This window comes from Pecten maximus, chromosome 7 (genome assembly GCF_902652985.1).
Source record: "Pecten maximus chromosome 7, xPecMax1.1, whole genome shotgun sequence".
In the NCBI taxonomy this organism is placed as follows: Eukaryota; Metazoa; Mollusca; class Bivalvia; order Pectinida; family Pectinidae; genus Pecten; species Pecten maximus.
In genome coordinates, this window is record NC_047021.1 from 9716447 (window position 1) to 9735370 (window position 18924).

Here is an 18924-nt window from a genome sequence, read left to right on the forward strand (position 1 = left end):
GCTGTCTATGGTTTCTGTAGATAGAAGTTTACATAAGATATCTATAGTTTCTGTAGATAGAAGTTTATATAAGATATCTATGGTTTCTGTAGATAGAAGTTTATATAAGCTATCTATGGTTTCTGTAGATAGATGTTTATATAAGCTGTCTATGGTTTCTGTAGATAGAAGTTTATATACGATATCTATAGTTTCTGTAGATAGAAGTTTATATAAGCTGCCTATAATAGTTTCTGTAGATAGAAGGTTATATAAGCTATCTATGGTTTCTGTAGATAGAAGTTTATATACGATATCTATAGTTTCTGTAGATAGAAGTTTATATAAGATATCTATGGTTTCTGTAGATAGAAGTTTATATAAGCTGCCTATAATAGTTTCTGTAGATAGAAGGTTATATAAGCTATCTATGGTTTCTGTAGATAGAAGTTTATATACGATATCTATAGTTTCTGTAGATAGAAGTTTATATAAGCTGTCTATAGTTTCTGTAGATGGAAGTTTATATAAGCTGTCTATAGTTTCTGTAGATAGAAGTTTATATAAGATATCTATAGTTTCTGTAGATAGATGTTTATATAAGCTATCTATAGTTTCTGTAGATAGAAGTTTATATAAGATATCTATAGTTTCTGTAGATAGAAGGTTATATAAGCTATCTATAGTTTCTGTAGATAGAAGTTTATATAAGATATCTATAGTTTCTGTAGATAGAAGTTTATATAAGATATCTATAGTTTCTGTAGATAGAAGTTTATATAAGCTGCCTATAATAGTTTCTGTAGATAGAAGGTTATATAAGATATCTATAGTTGCTGTAGATAGAAGTTTATATAAGCTGTCTCTGGTATCTGTAGATAGAAGTTTATATAAGCTATCTATAGTTTCTGTAGATAGAAGTTTATATAAGCTATCTATGGTTTCTGTAGATAGAAGTTTATATAAGCTATCTATGGTTTCTGTAGATAGAAGTTTATATAAGATATCTATAGTTTCTGTAGATAGAAGGTTATATACGATATCTATAGTTTCTGTAGATAGAAGTTTATATAAGATATCTATGGTTTCTGTAGATAGAAGGTTATATAAGATATCTATAATAGTTTCTGTAGATAGAAGGTTATATACGATATCTATAGTTTCTGTAGATAGATGTTTATATAAGATATCTATGGTTTCTGTAGATAGAAGTTTATATAAGCTGTCTATAGTTTCTGTAGATAGAAGGTTATATAAGCTATCTATGGTTTCTGTAGATAGAAGTTTATATAAGCTGTCTATAGTTTCTGTAGATAGAAGGTTATATAAGCTATCTATAATAGTTTCTGTAGATAGAAGGTTATATACGATATCTATAGTTTCTGTAGATAGATGTTTATATTAGCTGTCTATAGTTTCTGTAGATAGAAGGTTATATAAGCTATCTATGGTTTCTGTAGATAGAAGTTTATATAAGATATCTTTAGTTTCTGTAGATAGAAGAGTATATAACCTATCTTTGGTTTAATTATATAGATAGGTGTTTAAAGATAATATTTCTTGTTTATTTTATTATAGGCATTATGTTTGTACACTGTCCTTTTACAATTAATTTAGAATATCCTTTACTCATTTATCATGTTCTTTTAAACAGTAAACATTACTGGGTATCCTCAGCGACGACTTGTAATCTCAATATTTTTTTTTTTTTTTTTTTAAATATTTTGAAGAAGTTTTCTTACTTTGTGACGAAAAATGTTCAGAGTTTAAAAGTATATTATGGTACAAATTCCATGCATATTTTTATGGATAGTTGAGACTGTTTTGATTGATTGATGATTTCGTGGGAGGAAGTAGATATTATTAATCGGTCCATTTATATCTTTATCAATACCCCCACATGATTGTCCTCAATGACTTATTTTACTGTCTGATTTTTAAAATGTCTATTTTTATATTTTAAACAAAAACAATATGGTTTTAAAAATAAGACGTTACTTTTAAATGAATACATTAGGAGGAAATATACATATATTTAACTATTTAAATATTTACCAAATTGAGATTTTATACTTAATGACATGGTACAAGTACTGATTGAATACATTCATTTACCACTGGTACCACTGAGTTTTATATCATATATAATTATTGAACATAAAACAATTAACTAATCTATCTTGAAAGTGCACTTTCAGTATTTTGTCCAGTTCATTTACAGAGCTCAGTTTAATAGCAATTTAAACAATAGTACCAACATTAAACAAACTGCCATATTTGTATGGAAAAAATGAATTACAATTTTATTGTACTTAATGGTGTTTGATAAAATGTTGATTTGAAGGAAAGGGAAAAAAAGTGTTAATTATACAAAAATAGTCCACTTGTCTTGTTGCTATGACATAAACTGTTGATAATTGTACTGTTGATATGACATACACTATTGTACTGTTGATATGACATACACTATTGTACTGTTACTATGACATACACTATTGTACTGTTACTATGACATACACTATTGTACTGTTACTATGACATACACTATTAACTGTTGTTATGACATACATTATTGTACTGTTTATATGACATACACTATTGTACTGTTGATATGACATACATTATTGTACTGTTACTATGACATACATTATTGTACTGTTACTATGACATACACTATTGTACTGTTGATATGACGTACACTATTGTACTGTTACTATGACATACACTATTGTACTGTTACTATGACATACACTATTGTACTGTTGATATGACATACACTATTGTACTGTTGATATGACATACACTATTGTACTGTTGATATGACATACATTATTGTACTGTAGATATGACATACACTATTGTACTGTTGATATGACATACACTATTGTACTGTTGATATGACGTACACTATTGTACTGTTGATATGACATACACTATTGTACTGTAGATATGACACTATTGTACTGTTGATATGACATACACTATTGTACTGTTGATATGACATACACTATTGTACTGTAGATATGACATACACTATTGTACTGTTGATATGACATACACTATTGAACTGTAGATATGACATACACTATTGTACTGTTGATATGACATACACTATTGTACTGTAGATATGACATACACTATTGTACTGAAGATATGACATACACTATTGTACTGTAGATATAACTGTTACTATGACATACACTATTGTACTGTTGATATGACATACACTATTGTACTGTTATTATGACATACACTATTGTACTGTTGATATGACATACACTATTGTACAGTTACTTTGACATACACTATTGTACTGTTGATATGACATACACTATTGTACAGTTAATATGACATACACTATTGTACTGTTACTATGACATACACTATTGTACTGTTGATATGCTGTACACTATTGTACTGTTGTTATGACATACATTATTGTACTGTTGATATGACATACACTATTGTACTATTACTATGACATACACTATTGTACTGTTGATATGACATACACTATTGTACTATTACTATGACATACACTATTGTACTGTTGATATGACATACACTATTGTACTGCTGCAGTAATAACTTAAATGACAAGGGTAGAATTATTTTTAACTTACATATTCATTTTATTTTAAATATTGTTTCATTGCATGTAAACCTTTATTGATATTTCAATATTTTGTTCTAAAGTATTTCATTTTAATAACTTTATTAAAGTTCAATTTTATGAATGTTTTATTTCACTTGTCTATACATCATAGAACTAAATAAACATTGAGTTATCATAATCATAAAGTTGAGTTGTACTTTTGCTTTATAATAAAATGTATACAGTTACATGCCCTTAATCGATTGTTTTACTTTTATTTTACTGCTTATAATGTATATATGGTACGTTATTAGGTCACCTGAGACAAAGTCTCAAGTGACCTATTCTAATCGCCTTTTGTCCGTCGTCGTCCGTCGTCCGTCCATAAACATTTTACATTTTCAACTGCTTCTTGTGAATTATATGGTCCCCATCCCCCAGGGGCCTGAGGGGCGGGGCCAAAAAGGGTCAAATTGACTAAAACTTCAAAAATCTTCTTCTCTACTCTCAGATAAGGTGGAATCAAACACTCTTCATAGATGAAAGGGTCTTAAGCTGCTTTACCAAAATTGTGAATTTCATGACCCTGGGGTCTCACGTCTGCCCCTGGGGAGGGGGTAAACTTTACTTTAGTTTATATAAGGAAATCACATTTTTGACTATTATTTGTTGGATTTCTATTGGAATTCATTCTAACTTGGTTAACATTATCAGCATAGGATGACAGTTTGATGGTATGTACATGTTGGCCCTAGTTGATCCCCAGGGGCTGGTGGGCGGGGCCAAAAAGGGTCAAATTGACTGAAATTTCAAAAATCTTCTTTTCTACTCTCAGAAAAGGTAGAATCAAATACTTTTCATAGATGGAAGGGTCTTAAGGTGCTTTACCAAAATTGTGAATTTCATGACCCTGGGGTCTCACGTTTGCCCCTGGGGAGGGGTAAACTTTACTATAGTTTATATTGGGAAATCACATTTTTGACTATTATTTGTTGGATTTCTATTGGAATTCATTCTAACTTGGTTCAAGTTATCATCATAGGATGACAGTTTGATGGTATGTACATGTTGGCCCTGGTTGACCCCCAGGGGATGATGGGCGGGGCCAAAAAGGGTCAGATTGACTGAAATTTCAGAAATCTTCTTCTTTACTCTCAGATAAGGTGGAATCAAACACTCTTCATAGATGGAAGGGTCTTAAGGTGCTTTACCAAAACTGTGAATTTCATGACCCTGGAGTCTCACGTTTGCCCCTGGGGAGGGGGTAAACTTTACTATAGTTTATATAGGAAAATCACATTTTTGACTATTATTTGTTGGATTTCTATTTGAATTCATTCTAACTTGGTTCAAATTATCAGCATAGGATGACAGTTTGATGGTATGTACATGTTGGCCCTGGTTGACCCCCAGGGGCTGGTGGGCGGGGCCAAAAAGGGTCAAATTGACTGAAATTTCAAAAATCTTCTTCTCTACTCTCAGATATGGTAGAATCAAATACTCTTCATAGATGGAAGGGTCTTAAGGTGCTTTACCAAAATTGTAAATTTCATGACCCTGGGGTCTCACGTTTGCCCCTGGGGAGGGGGTAAACTCTACTATAGTTTATATAGGGAAATCACATTTTTGACTATTAATTGTTGGATTTGTATTGGAAATCATTCTAACTTGGTTAACATTATCAGCATAGAATGACAGTTTGATGGTATGTACATGTTGGCCCTGGTTGATCCCCAGGGGATGATGGGCGGGGCCAAAAAGGGTCAAATTAACTGAAATTTTAAAAATCTTCTTCTTACAACCCAAATAAGGTAGAATGAAATACTCTTCATAGATGGAAGGGTCTTAAGGTGCTTTACCATAATTGTGAATTTCCTAGCCCTGGGGTCTCACGTTTGCCCCATGGGAGGGGATAAACTTTACTATAGTTATAGGGAAATCTCATTTTTGACTATCATTTGTTTTTTTTGTTTTGAAATTCATTCTAACTTTGTTAACATTATCAGCATGGGACGACTGCTTAATGGTATGCACATGTTGGCCCTGACTGATCCCTTAGACTGATGGGTCAGGCCAGAAAGTGTCAAAATATTTCAAAAATCAAGTGACCGTTAAGGCCCATGGGCCTCTTGTGTTTTAGATAAGTTCGAACGGGACTGTTGGTCAGAAATAATGAAATGGGGCCTATAAGGGACTGATAAATATATTTAATAAGTACCCTAACTAAATATATTTAAAACTAAATATATTATCCTAAGAGTTTTATGGAATGTGTCGGTGTGAACAATTTCCTGCTTTGGAAATCCACATAGTTTTTATTACAAAAATGCATGACGTAGACATGACATTATTTCCTGATTACCTCACCAGCTCTATAGAGAGGTATTGTGTGACAGGAAGTGAAATGGATCCATTTTGGAGATATAATATATATATGTCGGCTAGCTTACGTTTTACTCTTCGTAGACATCGTTGTTAACCTAGTAGGCCTAGCTAATAGAGGCGTATATTGGTTGGTCATCTTAACCAGTAATTGTTATTGTATGCCATTATAAACAAAGTAAAACAAATATGACGGGACTTCTGCAATAATACTATTGTTTATTTTTAAAGGCCACAATCCTATATACACATTCCGGTTCCATTGGCTGTCATGCTATCGCTATTTATAAAGGCCACCTAGCGTGAAACGAAGGGAAGTAATTCTGATCGATCAGAACGTCATTTTCTATTGATAAACGTCTAATGAAGGTCATTTAGTAACAGTAATCCACGATGTGTAGGGAGACATACTGACATTATTATACACATGATCACAATCCTACATAACGTTCATGTCGATTATATTTGAAAAAAAGAAATATGCATAGTATTAATTATGTCTCGGCATCTCGGGCCAGTATAAATGGCATTATTAGTCACGTGTATGGAAAAACCAAAAAAAGGATTATATGATAATGCCGTTGGCAATGTGTAGTTAATTGTGACAACACGGAAGATATTACAGGTAATATTTGCTGTATAACGTTGTATAACTAATTGTGTGGTGGGCGAGTCACTGTATTATAAATTGTCTGTAGAACAGTATAACACTCGAGTACAACAAACTATCTAAATCAATAGTGTTACATTGTATTATCATAACACTCTAGTACAACAATACCATCTAAATCAAAAGTGTTATATTGTATTATCATAATATGTTTATTACCTAGTTTATTTTGATTAACATGGATATTTAATAGATATATAACTAGTTTACAGTTCAAACACTAACTAAGCCTTGATGTGTCACCTTATCTTTTACGTGTGTTAACTACACCTAACTTAATTAGACCACTGTTGACTTACATTTCATTGTTTATATAGTCACTTGGACTATCTGTATTGCTACTTAAGCTTATTTGCCTGGTTTATTGTCTGATGAACAGTATATGTCATTTTGAGGCGGAATAATTGTAGTAGTTAATTGGTGTCTACCTCATGTCGCATGGCATCCATTACAATTAGGGTAAGGTGTCTTTCCATGGACACAACCTTGGCATCATAGACCGACCAATTTCTCAGCTTCCTGAGAAACACAAAGCGATACGGGTAGGGAAAGTCGAACCACGCACCACGGATCTACACCCGAGGTTACGTACGTGACCGGCGCTCTGTTGTCCCTTATCCGACTTCAGAAATTATACTTTGTATTCTTATTGACGGGAGATAGAATCAAATAAGTTGATTTCAAAAACTTGAATGTAACGGATTCGATTTTCTGGTTTCTTTCGAAATAAGAAAATAATAATAACGCAGAAAAGATGTAATTTATTATGTCATTTACACTGACGAAGTTTATTATACGGAAGTTTATACTGACGACTACGCATTATACTGACGACTACGGATTATCCAAGTTTATTACGGAAGTTTACACTGACGCGATGATTTTAAGACTTTTTGACCGGACCAAGTTATTCTAATACTAAGTATTTCGTCCCTGTCCATGTCCTGTGTCCCAAGTGTGGTTTTACAGATTTGTTTTAAGGACACACATGATATTAGCACCAAACCAAATTGAAAGAGCCGAAATTAATCCAACTGTACCATACTGCTGTTAAACGGTTCAGGGACTGGTCAGCGAGGTTAAACGGTTCAGGGACTGGTCAGTGATGTTAAACGGTTCAGGGACTGGTCAGTGATGTTAAACGGTTCAGGGACTGGTCAGTGATGTTAAACGGTTCAAGGACTGGTCAGTGTGGTTAAACGGTTCAGGGACTGGTCAGTGATGCTAAACGGTTCAGGGACTGGTCAGTGATGCTAAACGGTTCAAGGACTGGTCAGTGATGCTAAACGGTTCAAGGACTGGTCAGTGAGGTTAAACGGTTCAAGGACTGGTCAGTGAGGTTAAACGGTTCAAGGACTGGTAAGTGATGTTAAACGGTCCAAGGACTGGTCAGTGAGGTTAAACGGTTCAGGGACTGGTCAGTGATGCTAAACGGTTCAAGGACTGGTAAGTGATGTTAATCGTTCAGGGACTGGTCAGTGGTGCTAAACGGTTCAAGGACTGGTCAGTGATGTTAACGGTTCAAGGACTGGTCAGTGAGGTTAAACGGTTCAAGGACTGGTCAGTGAGGTTAAACGGTGCAAGGACTGGTCAGTGAGGTTAAACGATTCAAGGACTGGTCAGTGAGGTTAAACGGTTCAAGGACTGGTAGTGAGGTTAAACGGTTCAAGGACTGGTCAGTGAGGTTAAACGGTTCAAGGACTGGTCAGAGATGCTAAACGGTTCAAGGACTGGTAAGTGAGGTTAAACGGTTCAAGGACTGGTCAGAGATGTTAAACGGTTCAAGGACTGGTCAGAGATGTTAAACGGTTCAAGGACTGGTCAGTGGTGCTAATTATTAAGAGTTAAGTGTTAATCAGAGGAGGCGACCAAAAAAACCGGGAAATGGGTCGAAAGAAATGTCAAAATCTGGACGGGGGGGGGGGGGGGGGGGGGGCATAATGGGTCTAAAGAAATGTCAAAATCTTGATTGGGACCCATAATTCAATAAATTTCATAATTTTAAAGATTCCATTTCAAAAGAACAGTCAGTGCTTGTGTTTAATTAAAAACTTGGCAAGATTATATAGAACTCGCCTCTATAAATAGAAATGTGACATAATGGGGAAATTCTTGTTATATTAAGTTTCTGTTTTAAAGGGCCACAGACCATTAACAATCACCGGAGCTTGGCACGATTTTATAAATGATAGTACATGTATATATATATGTATTATATTGTCAGTATAGTACATATATATATATATGGACTATCATTTATAAAATCGTGCCAAGCCCATGTGTATCCAATTAATAACTTAGGTTAGTATCAACATGAACATATCGAAAAGGATTCTATTGGTTAGTTTTGGTGACTTTGATGTCATGCAGTGATCTGTGATCGATAATTGTTTTTATGGTCTCTTTGTTGATATGCCATATGTGCTGTATATTTTCAATTGCTGAGGATAAACAGGTCTCGCTCCAAGACACAATTTAAAAAAAAAAAAAGAAAAAAGAAAGGACGTCACGCACTTTTCGTGAATCGCAATTCCAGTACAAAATACTGCCGAATGGAATATTTCTCGTATAGTTTACCGCATTCCTATATTTCCAGAACCCCCCCCCCCTTAGCCTAGTGTTATCCCATGTTTTGTTCTTCTTAATCCAGAATAACTTATGCATGTCTCCCAACCAGAGGTGAGCGACTGCCATTACAATGTTACACTTCAGACCAGTACTTATCGCCTATCTGCTGGGTGACTGGACTTCAGGTAAGTTTAAATAACGACCTTTGGTCTTTACAATGTCATATTTCATGAGTGTTGAGGGCGAAAATGAGCATAACCATGAGGTTGAGTGTGACGTTTCATTTCATAAAAAAAAATGCTCTCGAATGCGTTTGAGTATTTTTATATAGTGTTTACTGCTAAGTCAACTGCCTACTACCCACTACTTACAGTCAATCATTCCATTTGTTTTAAGATTAAACACATCTATATATATATTTGTAAAACATTCACATATATTTCATCATTCTGTTTTAGGTTCACTGATAGATGTTTCTGCTTCGGACAGGTGCGGACAATATCTGCATTTTGACGATGATTCCAAATATTTCATCATCTGGAACAGTGAAAAGGACGAATGTGAAGTTAGATTTGCTAACTCGAATGAAGACAGTAGTATCTGTGTAAGAGCTCAGGAGTTCTCTGTCGACTGTAACTTTGAGCTGAGGCTGACCGAAGGTCTTGGAGTTATTCCAGTCAAGGTTCTTATAAATCATATTATGTTTATTTACTGTTAGAATTTATTTTCGGAAATAAACCTAAGAACCAGTTTATACTATCTTTGAACGTGCGATAGAGAAGTATTTATTTCAAGGACTCATCAGTGATGACTAGCTAAGGACCACCCGTATGGAATCCAGACAAAAAGCTAGTGAAACTTTGGAAACTGTTAGTATTTTAAACATATTCCAGTGACTTGTCTATAACAAATGGGTCATTATGGGTTTTTTTCAACTTATTATCACTGTTCATGCCCCATTTTCATTGATATTCTTCAACTTAAAATTTTCAATAAGAAATCGTTATTGGATTAAAGGAAAGTTCCTCAGCTAAATTTTCTTTGTTAAATACAATAAAGCTTTTCTATGGAAAATTTTAAGTTAAGGGAAGGTTGATGAAACCTGGGCCTGGGTTTTCCCTATTTGGGGACTAACCATGGTTTGACTTTGTGTATCAGTATGATAGAAATTACCGGTTAGTTGACATGTCGAATGTCCGAAACAGATTGAAGTAAAATGCACAAAATGTAATTTGTCAATACTTCTAAAGCTGATGAAGATGTATTTTTAACCAAAAGAAATGATGGAATAGCTATTTTGTTGTGTTAAACAAAAATATGAGTATTCAAATACTTCTTTTAACGATTATGATGGCACAACACCCTCACACCATTGGTGGTACTGTCAGGAGGACAGCGAGATCTGAAGGTCAATTATCACGTTTTAGTATACGTACTATCGCATGGCTATATAAAATAACTAGCACGTTTCAAATTTATTTTCAATAATGTACACATTTTATAAATATAGTGCTTTGATATCTGTCATATTACAGACTTTTACCTGTCTTTACAACACCAGCAGCATCCAATACTGTTCACAGAAAGGCAGAAGCCTTAATGTCCAGTTTTTTACTGTCACGTCCTCGTCATCAGAGGTATCGGTAATCGTCAACCAAACGAAACCCGCAGAACGACGTAAGTGTAGGACATACAACAATATGTATTAAAGGAGCTGATGTTGTATTCCGAGCGTCTCCGGTACTCGAGGGATTACGTCCACATTCACTCTGTACAGAGAACGAAAGTGAACGTAACTCATGGAATATCGATAGTGCTCTACAACAGGACATGTTCTGCACATAAATACATTACATCATGGTATTCTATATTAGAATTTTCTGGGCTGTTCCATAACGTTCCATAACTCTCTCACTGTGCGTGTTTGTGTGTGAGGGTGTGTGAGTGAGGGTGTGAGGGTGAGGAGGGTGAGGGTGTGAGGGTGAGGGGTTTGTGGGTGAGGGTGAGGGGTGTGTGGGTGAGGGGTGTGTGGGTGAGGGTGAGGGGTGTGTGGGTGAGGGGGTGAGGGGTGTGTGAGTGAGGATGTGAGGGTTAGGGGTGTGTGAGTGAGGGTGAGGGTGAGGGTGTGTGGGTGAGGGTGAGGGGTGTGTGGGTGAGGGTTAGGGGTGTGTGAGTGAGGGTGAGGGTGAGGGGTGTGTGGGTGAGGGTGAGGGGTGTGTGGGTGAGGGTGAGGGATGTGTGAGTGCGGGGGTGAGGGTGAGAGGTGTGTGAGTGCGGGTATTGAGGGTATATATGTGTATGTTAGTTGGTGTGCATGGGTGTGACAACCGGCTGGTGTGTATGTGATAGTGAGTATGGGTTAGTGTCATGTTCCATAAGAGTATGGAATATATACACCCTCTTACTTAAAAGATGAACCATCGTCATTATTAGAAGACTGATATAGGCTAAGCCTGTTGTCTGATCCAATTGTATTTCTCATCATGTACAATAACATTTGTTGAAATTAAATATCAAGAAGATCTCGTAAGAGTTCGACAATCTAGTGGATTCCACTGTAACTTACAGAGTAATGTCCCTTCGTACTCCATTGCCATTGGACCTTGCTAACACGATAACTTGAGTAAACTTGAGTAAATATGTTTCAGTTGGAACTTACACAGTTATAGCCCTTTGTAGTTTTATTACCTTTGGCCCTTGTGAACCGATTGCCTTGTGAACATGACGTGAATTAATATGAACAGATTTTCATGAAACTTAGGCAGATTTATACAAATAATATCTCGGACGATTTCAACAATGGGACCGATATGATCGTAACTTCAAGATATGATGTCTGAATATGATTATGAAAATGAAAATATGATTCTAACTGATTTTCAGGCAACATCTATGTACAGACTTCAAAATATGTTTAATTGTAGGCTTTTTGTTTTTACAGATAATCCATTTTTGCTTCCTGTCGTTTCAAAAATAGCTATTAGCTGTTTTATCTTTGCGTTACTCACGGTATCATCTGTATTTGTGTACGTAAGACGGGCAGTAATCTTCCGTAACAAAGGGTGTGGCTGTACGGCCCAGACCGCCACACCAACACCAAAGGCCCCACTCAATGGAGGGTCTTCAGAAACATCGGGCATGCTTTGTTCTGTCTGAAAACTAACCAACCAAAGATTTCATCAGGTACGCAATCATTTCAAGATATTCAATCATATTTACTAATGAATTGTGTCACTTTTGTATATAAGTAAGTAATAAGACGAAAGTTATATAGACATTTAAACGAAACAGTAATTCAAACTCAAAACCGACAAATAAAGGGCAAAATGGGAACAAAAGTGGATTGACCAGGCGTTCGAGGAGGGTAAGCGACTTCTGAAACCAGATCAATTCCTGGTTATGTCACATTCTCAAAATGAGAACTTCGGTGGAGGCAACAGAACCACTGGTCATATCAACAAGCGTCAAACATGTGATGATTGTGTGGTTATTTGTTTCCATCAACACTGATTCAGAAGTCGTGTTAACGAGAACATGTCGACCAGGTAAGCATATAGCTCCTTTTGCAAACAGGAACTGCGTATGTAAAAAGTGAGAGAGCGAGCGAGTGAGTGAACCAATTACTGCAGGTTTAAGTTAGAGAAATAAGTTGGTAACGTCCTGAGGATGTGTTTTGTGTTTGTATCAGTTGAATACATTCGGATTGTCCGATATGTCTGGAGTAATGTGAACCAGTATTATATAATTTAGAAGCTTGTTACATGATGATGTTATAGTTGAATGTTTGTGTATTGCATTCGTGATAAGTTAGCTGTACATCAATTATATATTGCTGGCTTTTATTTATAATCTATGTAAATGTAGTTTACTTATCACCTACGTTGTATATAAGACACTTAGGTTTAAATTATTATCATTGTCTAGTAATTTTTTTTTGTCGTTTTAGGGGAAGCCTTCAGATTAAGATGTGTAAGGAGTGGAATCCGCAGACGGATATCGCGTCCAGATCTTTACAGTTCGCAATGTAAACATACAACTCTAAAACATTTGTGGTTTCAAATCAAAACGTGTTTATTGCGTCCAGATCTTTACAGTTCGCAATGTAAACATAAAACTCTAAAACATTTGTGGTTTCAAATCAAAACGTGTTTATTGTGGCCGGATCCTTACCGTTTACAATGTAAATAAAATGCTACAATATCAATTCTTTATTTTTTTTTAGAGAAAATAAACCTAAACATGTTAATAATAACATGTTAGATATATATACAAAGCAATTATTGAATGGATAATGAAAAAGGGATAAAATGTGATGGATTTTGAGTAAGAACATGCTCTTTTTACTTTAAGCGAAATTTTCTGAAGGTCAAAAATACAACTTCCTGTTGCAGTCCATTCCATGTGCTAAAAACATCTCCAATAGTATAAATATGTTGCGCAAAAATAGTAATTCAAGGAATTTGTGCAAAGTAATTAAAATTGATTGACAAAATTGATCTGTAATTAAAAAAAAACCGAGGAAATGGAAAAATCGGTTTTGGATTGAAATATTGTAGAGTAAGCTGAAATGAAATGTTTATACTTGGTTTCATTAGTACATAGGAACTGAAGTTAAATTGGCCGCCATGTTCCCTGATCATAACCATCAATATCAAATGTTCTAACAACTGCTAAATAATATTCTGACATGAGCGTTACATGATAGATTTGTTTTGGTGGTTTCCTCGTCCTAAATTCTGATTGGCCTGATCAGCGTTAGTCTGTATCGTAGTTCTAATTGTCCGAGTCGATCATACCTAAGACCTGGAAGATGACGGTTGGTAGCGAAATCTACATTAGTTGTGGTCTGTCTTAAACCTTTTGACTTTTGGATGAAGGCTTACTGGTTTCCAGATGCATGCAACATCCTAAATAGTATATGATACAGGCTACGTCCGCACATGCCCCCATGGTTCTCTGTCCAGTAGGACACTAGCAATACTTTATGGGATTAATGATGTCGAAGTTGTCACGCTGGATTACAATGGATGCCTCGAGTGATCTGAAATCGTCCAATGCCCCGTGAGTGCCGAAAGATCCAGACCTCATAGTCTCTATCATCACCGAGGTGCTCACCGATGTAGCCAGCTGCCAGCGATATTTTTATGTACCACAGGAGATTGTCGGAAGGTATTCCATGTCTAACTTTGGAAAGTTATAATTGTCCGCAGTTGCATCTAGTTTGACCAATAGTGACTTGGTCTTTCTGTTAAGATCTGACTCGTCTTTCACATGTTGAGCTAAGGTGTTGTCAACACTAAGGCGCTTTCATTTTGTCAGGTGGGGCTCTATCCTTTGTGTCTCGCTCTGGTGTTCTAACATACATTTGTATATATGGGTCCTCGGATTCCATTCAGACAGGCTGTTACTATTCTAACGAATGTCTAGATGACATCAATGAAATGGTTGGAAGAAAGTTATGTTTTGAAAAAAACATCCATGTCTTGAAGCGTCCGTGATATGACTCCACTACCCATTTGGATTTAGTTATTGATCTATCAATGTTAGCTTACACGTTACATCTGTATCATGTTGAGTCTGCCCAGGCTTTAGATACGAGGGCTGATTAATGTGTTGTGAGCCTTGTATTAAAGGAGGTACTCAAGGACGCTCTTTTTAAGTCCTACTATTCTCTGACTTTATAAGGCCGTGTACCCAAGGACTGGTCTCATTTGGTTAGTTTATATCGACGAGGTAGCACCCTAAAGTAAACAAGAGAAGCGTTTTTTGCAAAATGAACAAAATCGGTGAAAGAGCAGCGATCCAATATTTGCCTAAAAGGGTTTAACACCTATGGATATCCATAATGATGTACTTAGCAACACTAGGGAAAGATGTCTCTTTCATATGCTGCAGTGAAAAGGTGGGTTGGCGGAATTTAAGCGCAGCCGACAGAACCTTGAGGATGACCACCGTCCTGGAAGGCCTGTCAATGTTGAAACAACAGAAATGGTCTATAAAGTTCAGGATATTGTTATGACTGGCAGACGAATCCCAAAAAGATATATATCCAGTAGAGTTGGCATTTCACAGGAAGGAGTACATTCCATTCCGACCGAGGATCTTGCAATGAGAAAGCTTTCGGCCCGATGGGTGCCAAGACTTTTGACAGTTGATCAGAAGCACGCCAGGCGCACATTATTGCGTACTAATATTAACCTTTTTGAGGAAGATCCTGCCAACTTTCTTCAGAGATTTGTCACTTTGGATGAAGCATGGGTCTATCATTTACCCCAGAGACCAAACAACAATCGAAACAAATAATGGAAACACCTTGGCTCTCCCCCGCCAAAGAAGGCAAAGACTGTTCCATCAGCTGGGAAGGTTATTGCCTCGGTTTGCTGGAATGCAGATGGTATTCTGCTGATAGATTATCTCCAAAAGGGACTAACAATCAATGACACACACTATGCTTCACCTCTGAGGCAGTTACGGGAAAATATTCAACTTGAGCGCCGCGGAAAGCTCACTAAAGGTGTGTTATTCCATCAGGACAATGCTCCTGTTCACAAGTCTGTCATTCACGATTGTGGCTTTAAATTGATTGAGCCTACCTCCGCCTTATTCACCTGATCTCGCTCCACCATACTTTGATCTATTTCCAAAACTGAAAACAGCTATTTCAGGCACCCACTTTCAGTCCGATGATGACGTCATACATGAAGTGAATGACGTTCTGAATAGCCAAGAAAAGGAGTTCTGTAACGTCCGCTCTCCATGAACACGGGACGTGAAAGTTCTTTTTGGGATGGTTGTGGTGTGATAAACATAATTCAACACTGGATATAAAGTTTACTTATATTTATTAATCCACAGGAAAATCCCGAAGGTACAATACAATCCGATGAAGTTTCATCCATCTTCCACACTATCGCCGGCGCATTCACACTTAACAGTTCACACACATTTAAACAAAACAAAGTCCTCACATCCTAAATATGTACATCCAAACGGCACTAAGTCCGTTTAGACTGAAAGCTGCTGGAGAACTCCTTATGCTTGATTGATTGATTGATGGGGCTTAACGTCCTTGTTCCGGTTATAACCGAGCCTAGGACACAACTCCTTATGCTGACTGATTGATTGATGGGGCTTAACGTCCTTGTTCCGGTTATAACCGAGCCTAGGACACCAACTCCTTATGCTGATTGATTGATTGATGGGGCTTAACGTCCTTGTTCCGGTTATAACCGAGCCTAGGTGCAAAACGCGCAAGTCTTTTTATATCCCCTAATTAGGGTTAATTAATATGTATGAATTGACGATGTGGTCAATTGACCAATCATGACCTTTACCCCGAAATATGGGCGTATCTACACCCCATAACGTCATTTCTAATTACAGCCCTAGGCACTGACCACTAGTCCCACGGACCGTGTGCTACCTAATAACGACTGACTTTCAGGTGCTACCGTTTGGTTATATTTTACCTTGATATAGAATGAAGGGTGTAAACCTAAAACGGGTTAATTAACTACTGATCTAAGGGAAGCAACTCGAATAGATTTGGCTGACTGTAGCGTATAGCTTTAACTACTCTAGGTAACTTTGAACACATAACATATAAAACTTGTCTATTTCCTAGTTCACTACACATCCCCCTTCTTTCGAAGAGTTTGTGTCCCCACAAACGTCATACATAGTTAATAGTTTTCGTAACAAAAGCAATCTATCTTTTCTAACGTGAAAACATAAAACATATTAAAATACCATTTTGCGTTTGCATTAACAAAACGACATGTACGAGTCTAAACTTCAATGTCAAAAATTATTTCCTGGCATTCTACACGCATTTTAAAAGGCTTTTGCACTAAAACTTCTTTGCGTAATAAAAATAATGTTTACAAGCCTATAGCTAACATTGATCGCTTACGAGCTCCTGGCGGCTATATTTCCGCAAAGTTCAAACAAACATCGTAAAATTAATGTCTACCCCAAAATATTAACATACATTTTACTAGTTTACCGTAACGTTTCAAAAATGTACCTAGTCTACAAAAACATACAACAACTCGTACTCTTCGTACATCTCTATCACACGTTATATTCCTGCACACATAAAACGTCATCAGACTGTATATAAATTCTCGATTTTACATCGATCCCCTACCTATTTGGCTACACGGACACAATCGAATATCATTTTTCAAGTATATTTCTGATATGAAATAACAAATATATGTATGGTTTAGTTGTAACGTCCAAACCCCCAAGTATACGTATCCACTAATACGATATACTACAATATTGAGATAAACTCCACCCATAACCCTTAATTTGAGTTACATCTAAGATAAAAATCTAACATTTGAGGCAATACTCACAACTATAATATTAATGAACATGCTATTCGTACATTACCTTTGACACAGTGAAATAAATTCCAAAAAATTCACATGTATAAATGTGATCCACGGAAACAATAACTAATTATAATCACCGTTAGTGTGTTTGTCCTAAATAATATATCCATCGGAAATTACTTTAAGTCACTTTTTGATATCACAAAGTTCAGTTATATAATGTCACTGTAAAGTATCCACGCACGTAAGGTCCTTTGGTAATTCTGCATAATTCAGTCCATTTAAAAGTTACTAATCCAAAAGTAACCAATTTCCGTATTTCACTAAATGTTCTAATCCAAGTCGAAAGTTTGAATTAATATCACAGTTCAAACATCAGATCAAAGTATCAACGTTTAAATCCCTTGATCATTTTGCACAGTTCCTATTAAAAAGTTAATAACCCTTTAAAGTCCTGAATGTTCGCGATTCATAAAACTTTCTCTTGTAATGATCCAAAATAAGAGTTCAACGAACATCACTTTTTGAATTAGAGAAGTTCAGTCACTTCACAAAGTTGAAATCTTTACCGATTCAAAACAAAATCCATTCTTCATCCCCCCCCGGGGCCTGCGTCCATATAGGGCAATAATTATGTCGATGATAACTACGTAATCCAATCTTCATCCCCACTGGGCATGCGTCCATAAAGGGCAATAGTCGATGCTCTTCGTAAGTCCTTTGAAGTTTAAAACTGAGGTCTCTTAGTTTCGATGGCTCGCCCAGTTAGCGTTGTCCTGACAACGAGGGGTGTCCACTACTGGTCAGTCGTTGGACCGGTCGAGTCCAAACGCTTAGGTAAATTATTTGTAGGGGTGGAAGCTCCGGCTGTGCTGGGGTCGGTCGCGCTGTCCCCAGTACGTGTACCTCCGTAAGGCTTCCAATTGCCACTGTGTATTACAACTGGCTATGTAACACATCACTAAGCCGTGCGACTACTGTCCACGGTCCGGTCCAATCACGGGCTAACTTAGCCTTAGTTCCCACTATTATTTAATGTTGGAATCTGCGTATTTTATCTCCAATATCATAACACATTTTGGTCATGAATATAGCTACCGTTTTCCGTGCCGTACTGAATGATGGGTAAACTTTGTGAACACGTTTACCGAGTTAAATTCGAATTATTACTGAGTTCGAATTGAATATTGTTTCCAGTATATGTCCTTTGAAAAACATTAATTTCACTTATCTTCGTGTAAATCCAGAGTTTACAATTAAATGTGACAAAGTTACTAGCATCCGTGTAAAGAATATAAATTCCACTTTCCAAGCTTGGATATCCGAGAATCGGAGCAGATATGTCGTTATTCCAGTTCGTTGAATGCGAACATACACTGAGCATTCCT

The 18924-nt window shown here is 36.3% G+C and overlaps 2 protein-coding genes across 2 annotated transcripts; both read left to right on the forward strand.

Moving 5' to 3' along the window:
- Positions 1-5: 5 nt before the first annotated feature.
- Positions 6-8223, forward strand: LOC117331043. Its single transcript, XM_033889636.1, has 3 exons — positions 6-1008; positions 1192-1327; positions 8095-8223. The coding sequence occupies exons 1-3, from the start codon at positions 8-10 to the stop codon at positions 8221-8223; spliced, it is 1266 nt and encodes a 421-aa protein (XP_033745527.1). The 5' UTR covers positions 6-7.
- Positions 6485-13398, forward strand: LOC117331547. Its single transcript, XM_033890300.1, has 6 exons — positions 6485-6581; positions 9277-9379; positions 9653-9876; positions 10730-10871; positions 12136-12377; positions 13141-13398. Exons 2-5 carry the CDS (start codon positions 9325-9327, stop codon positions 12348-12350), a joined length of 636 nt encoding a protein of 211 aa, XP_033746191.1. The 5' UTR covers positions 6485-6581; positions 9277-9324; the 3' UTR covers positions 12351-12377; positions 13141-13398.
- The last annotated feature ends 5526 nt before the right edge of the window (positions 13399-18924 follow it).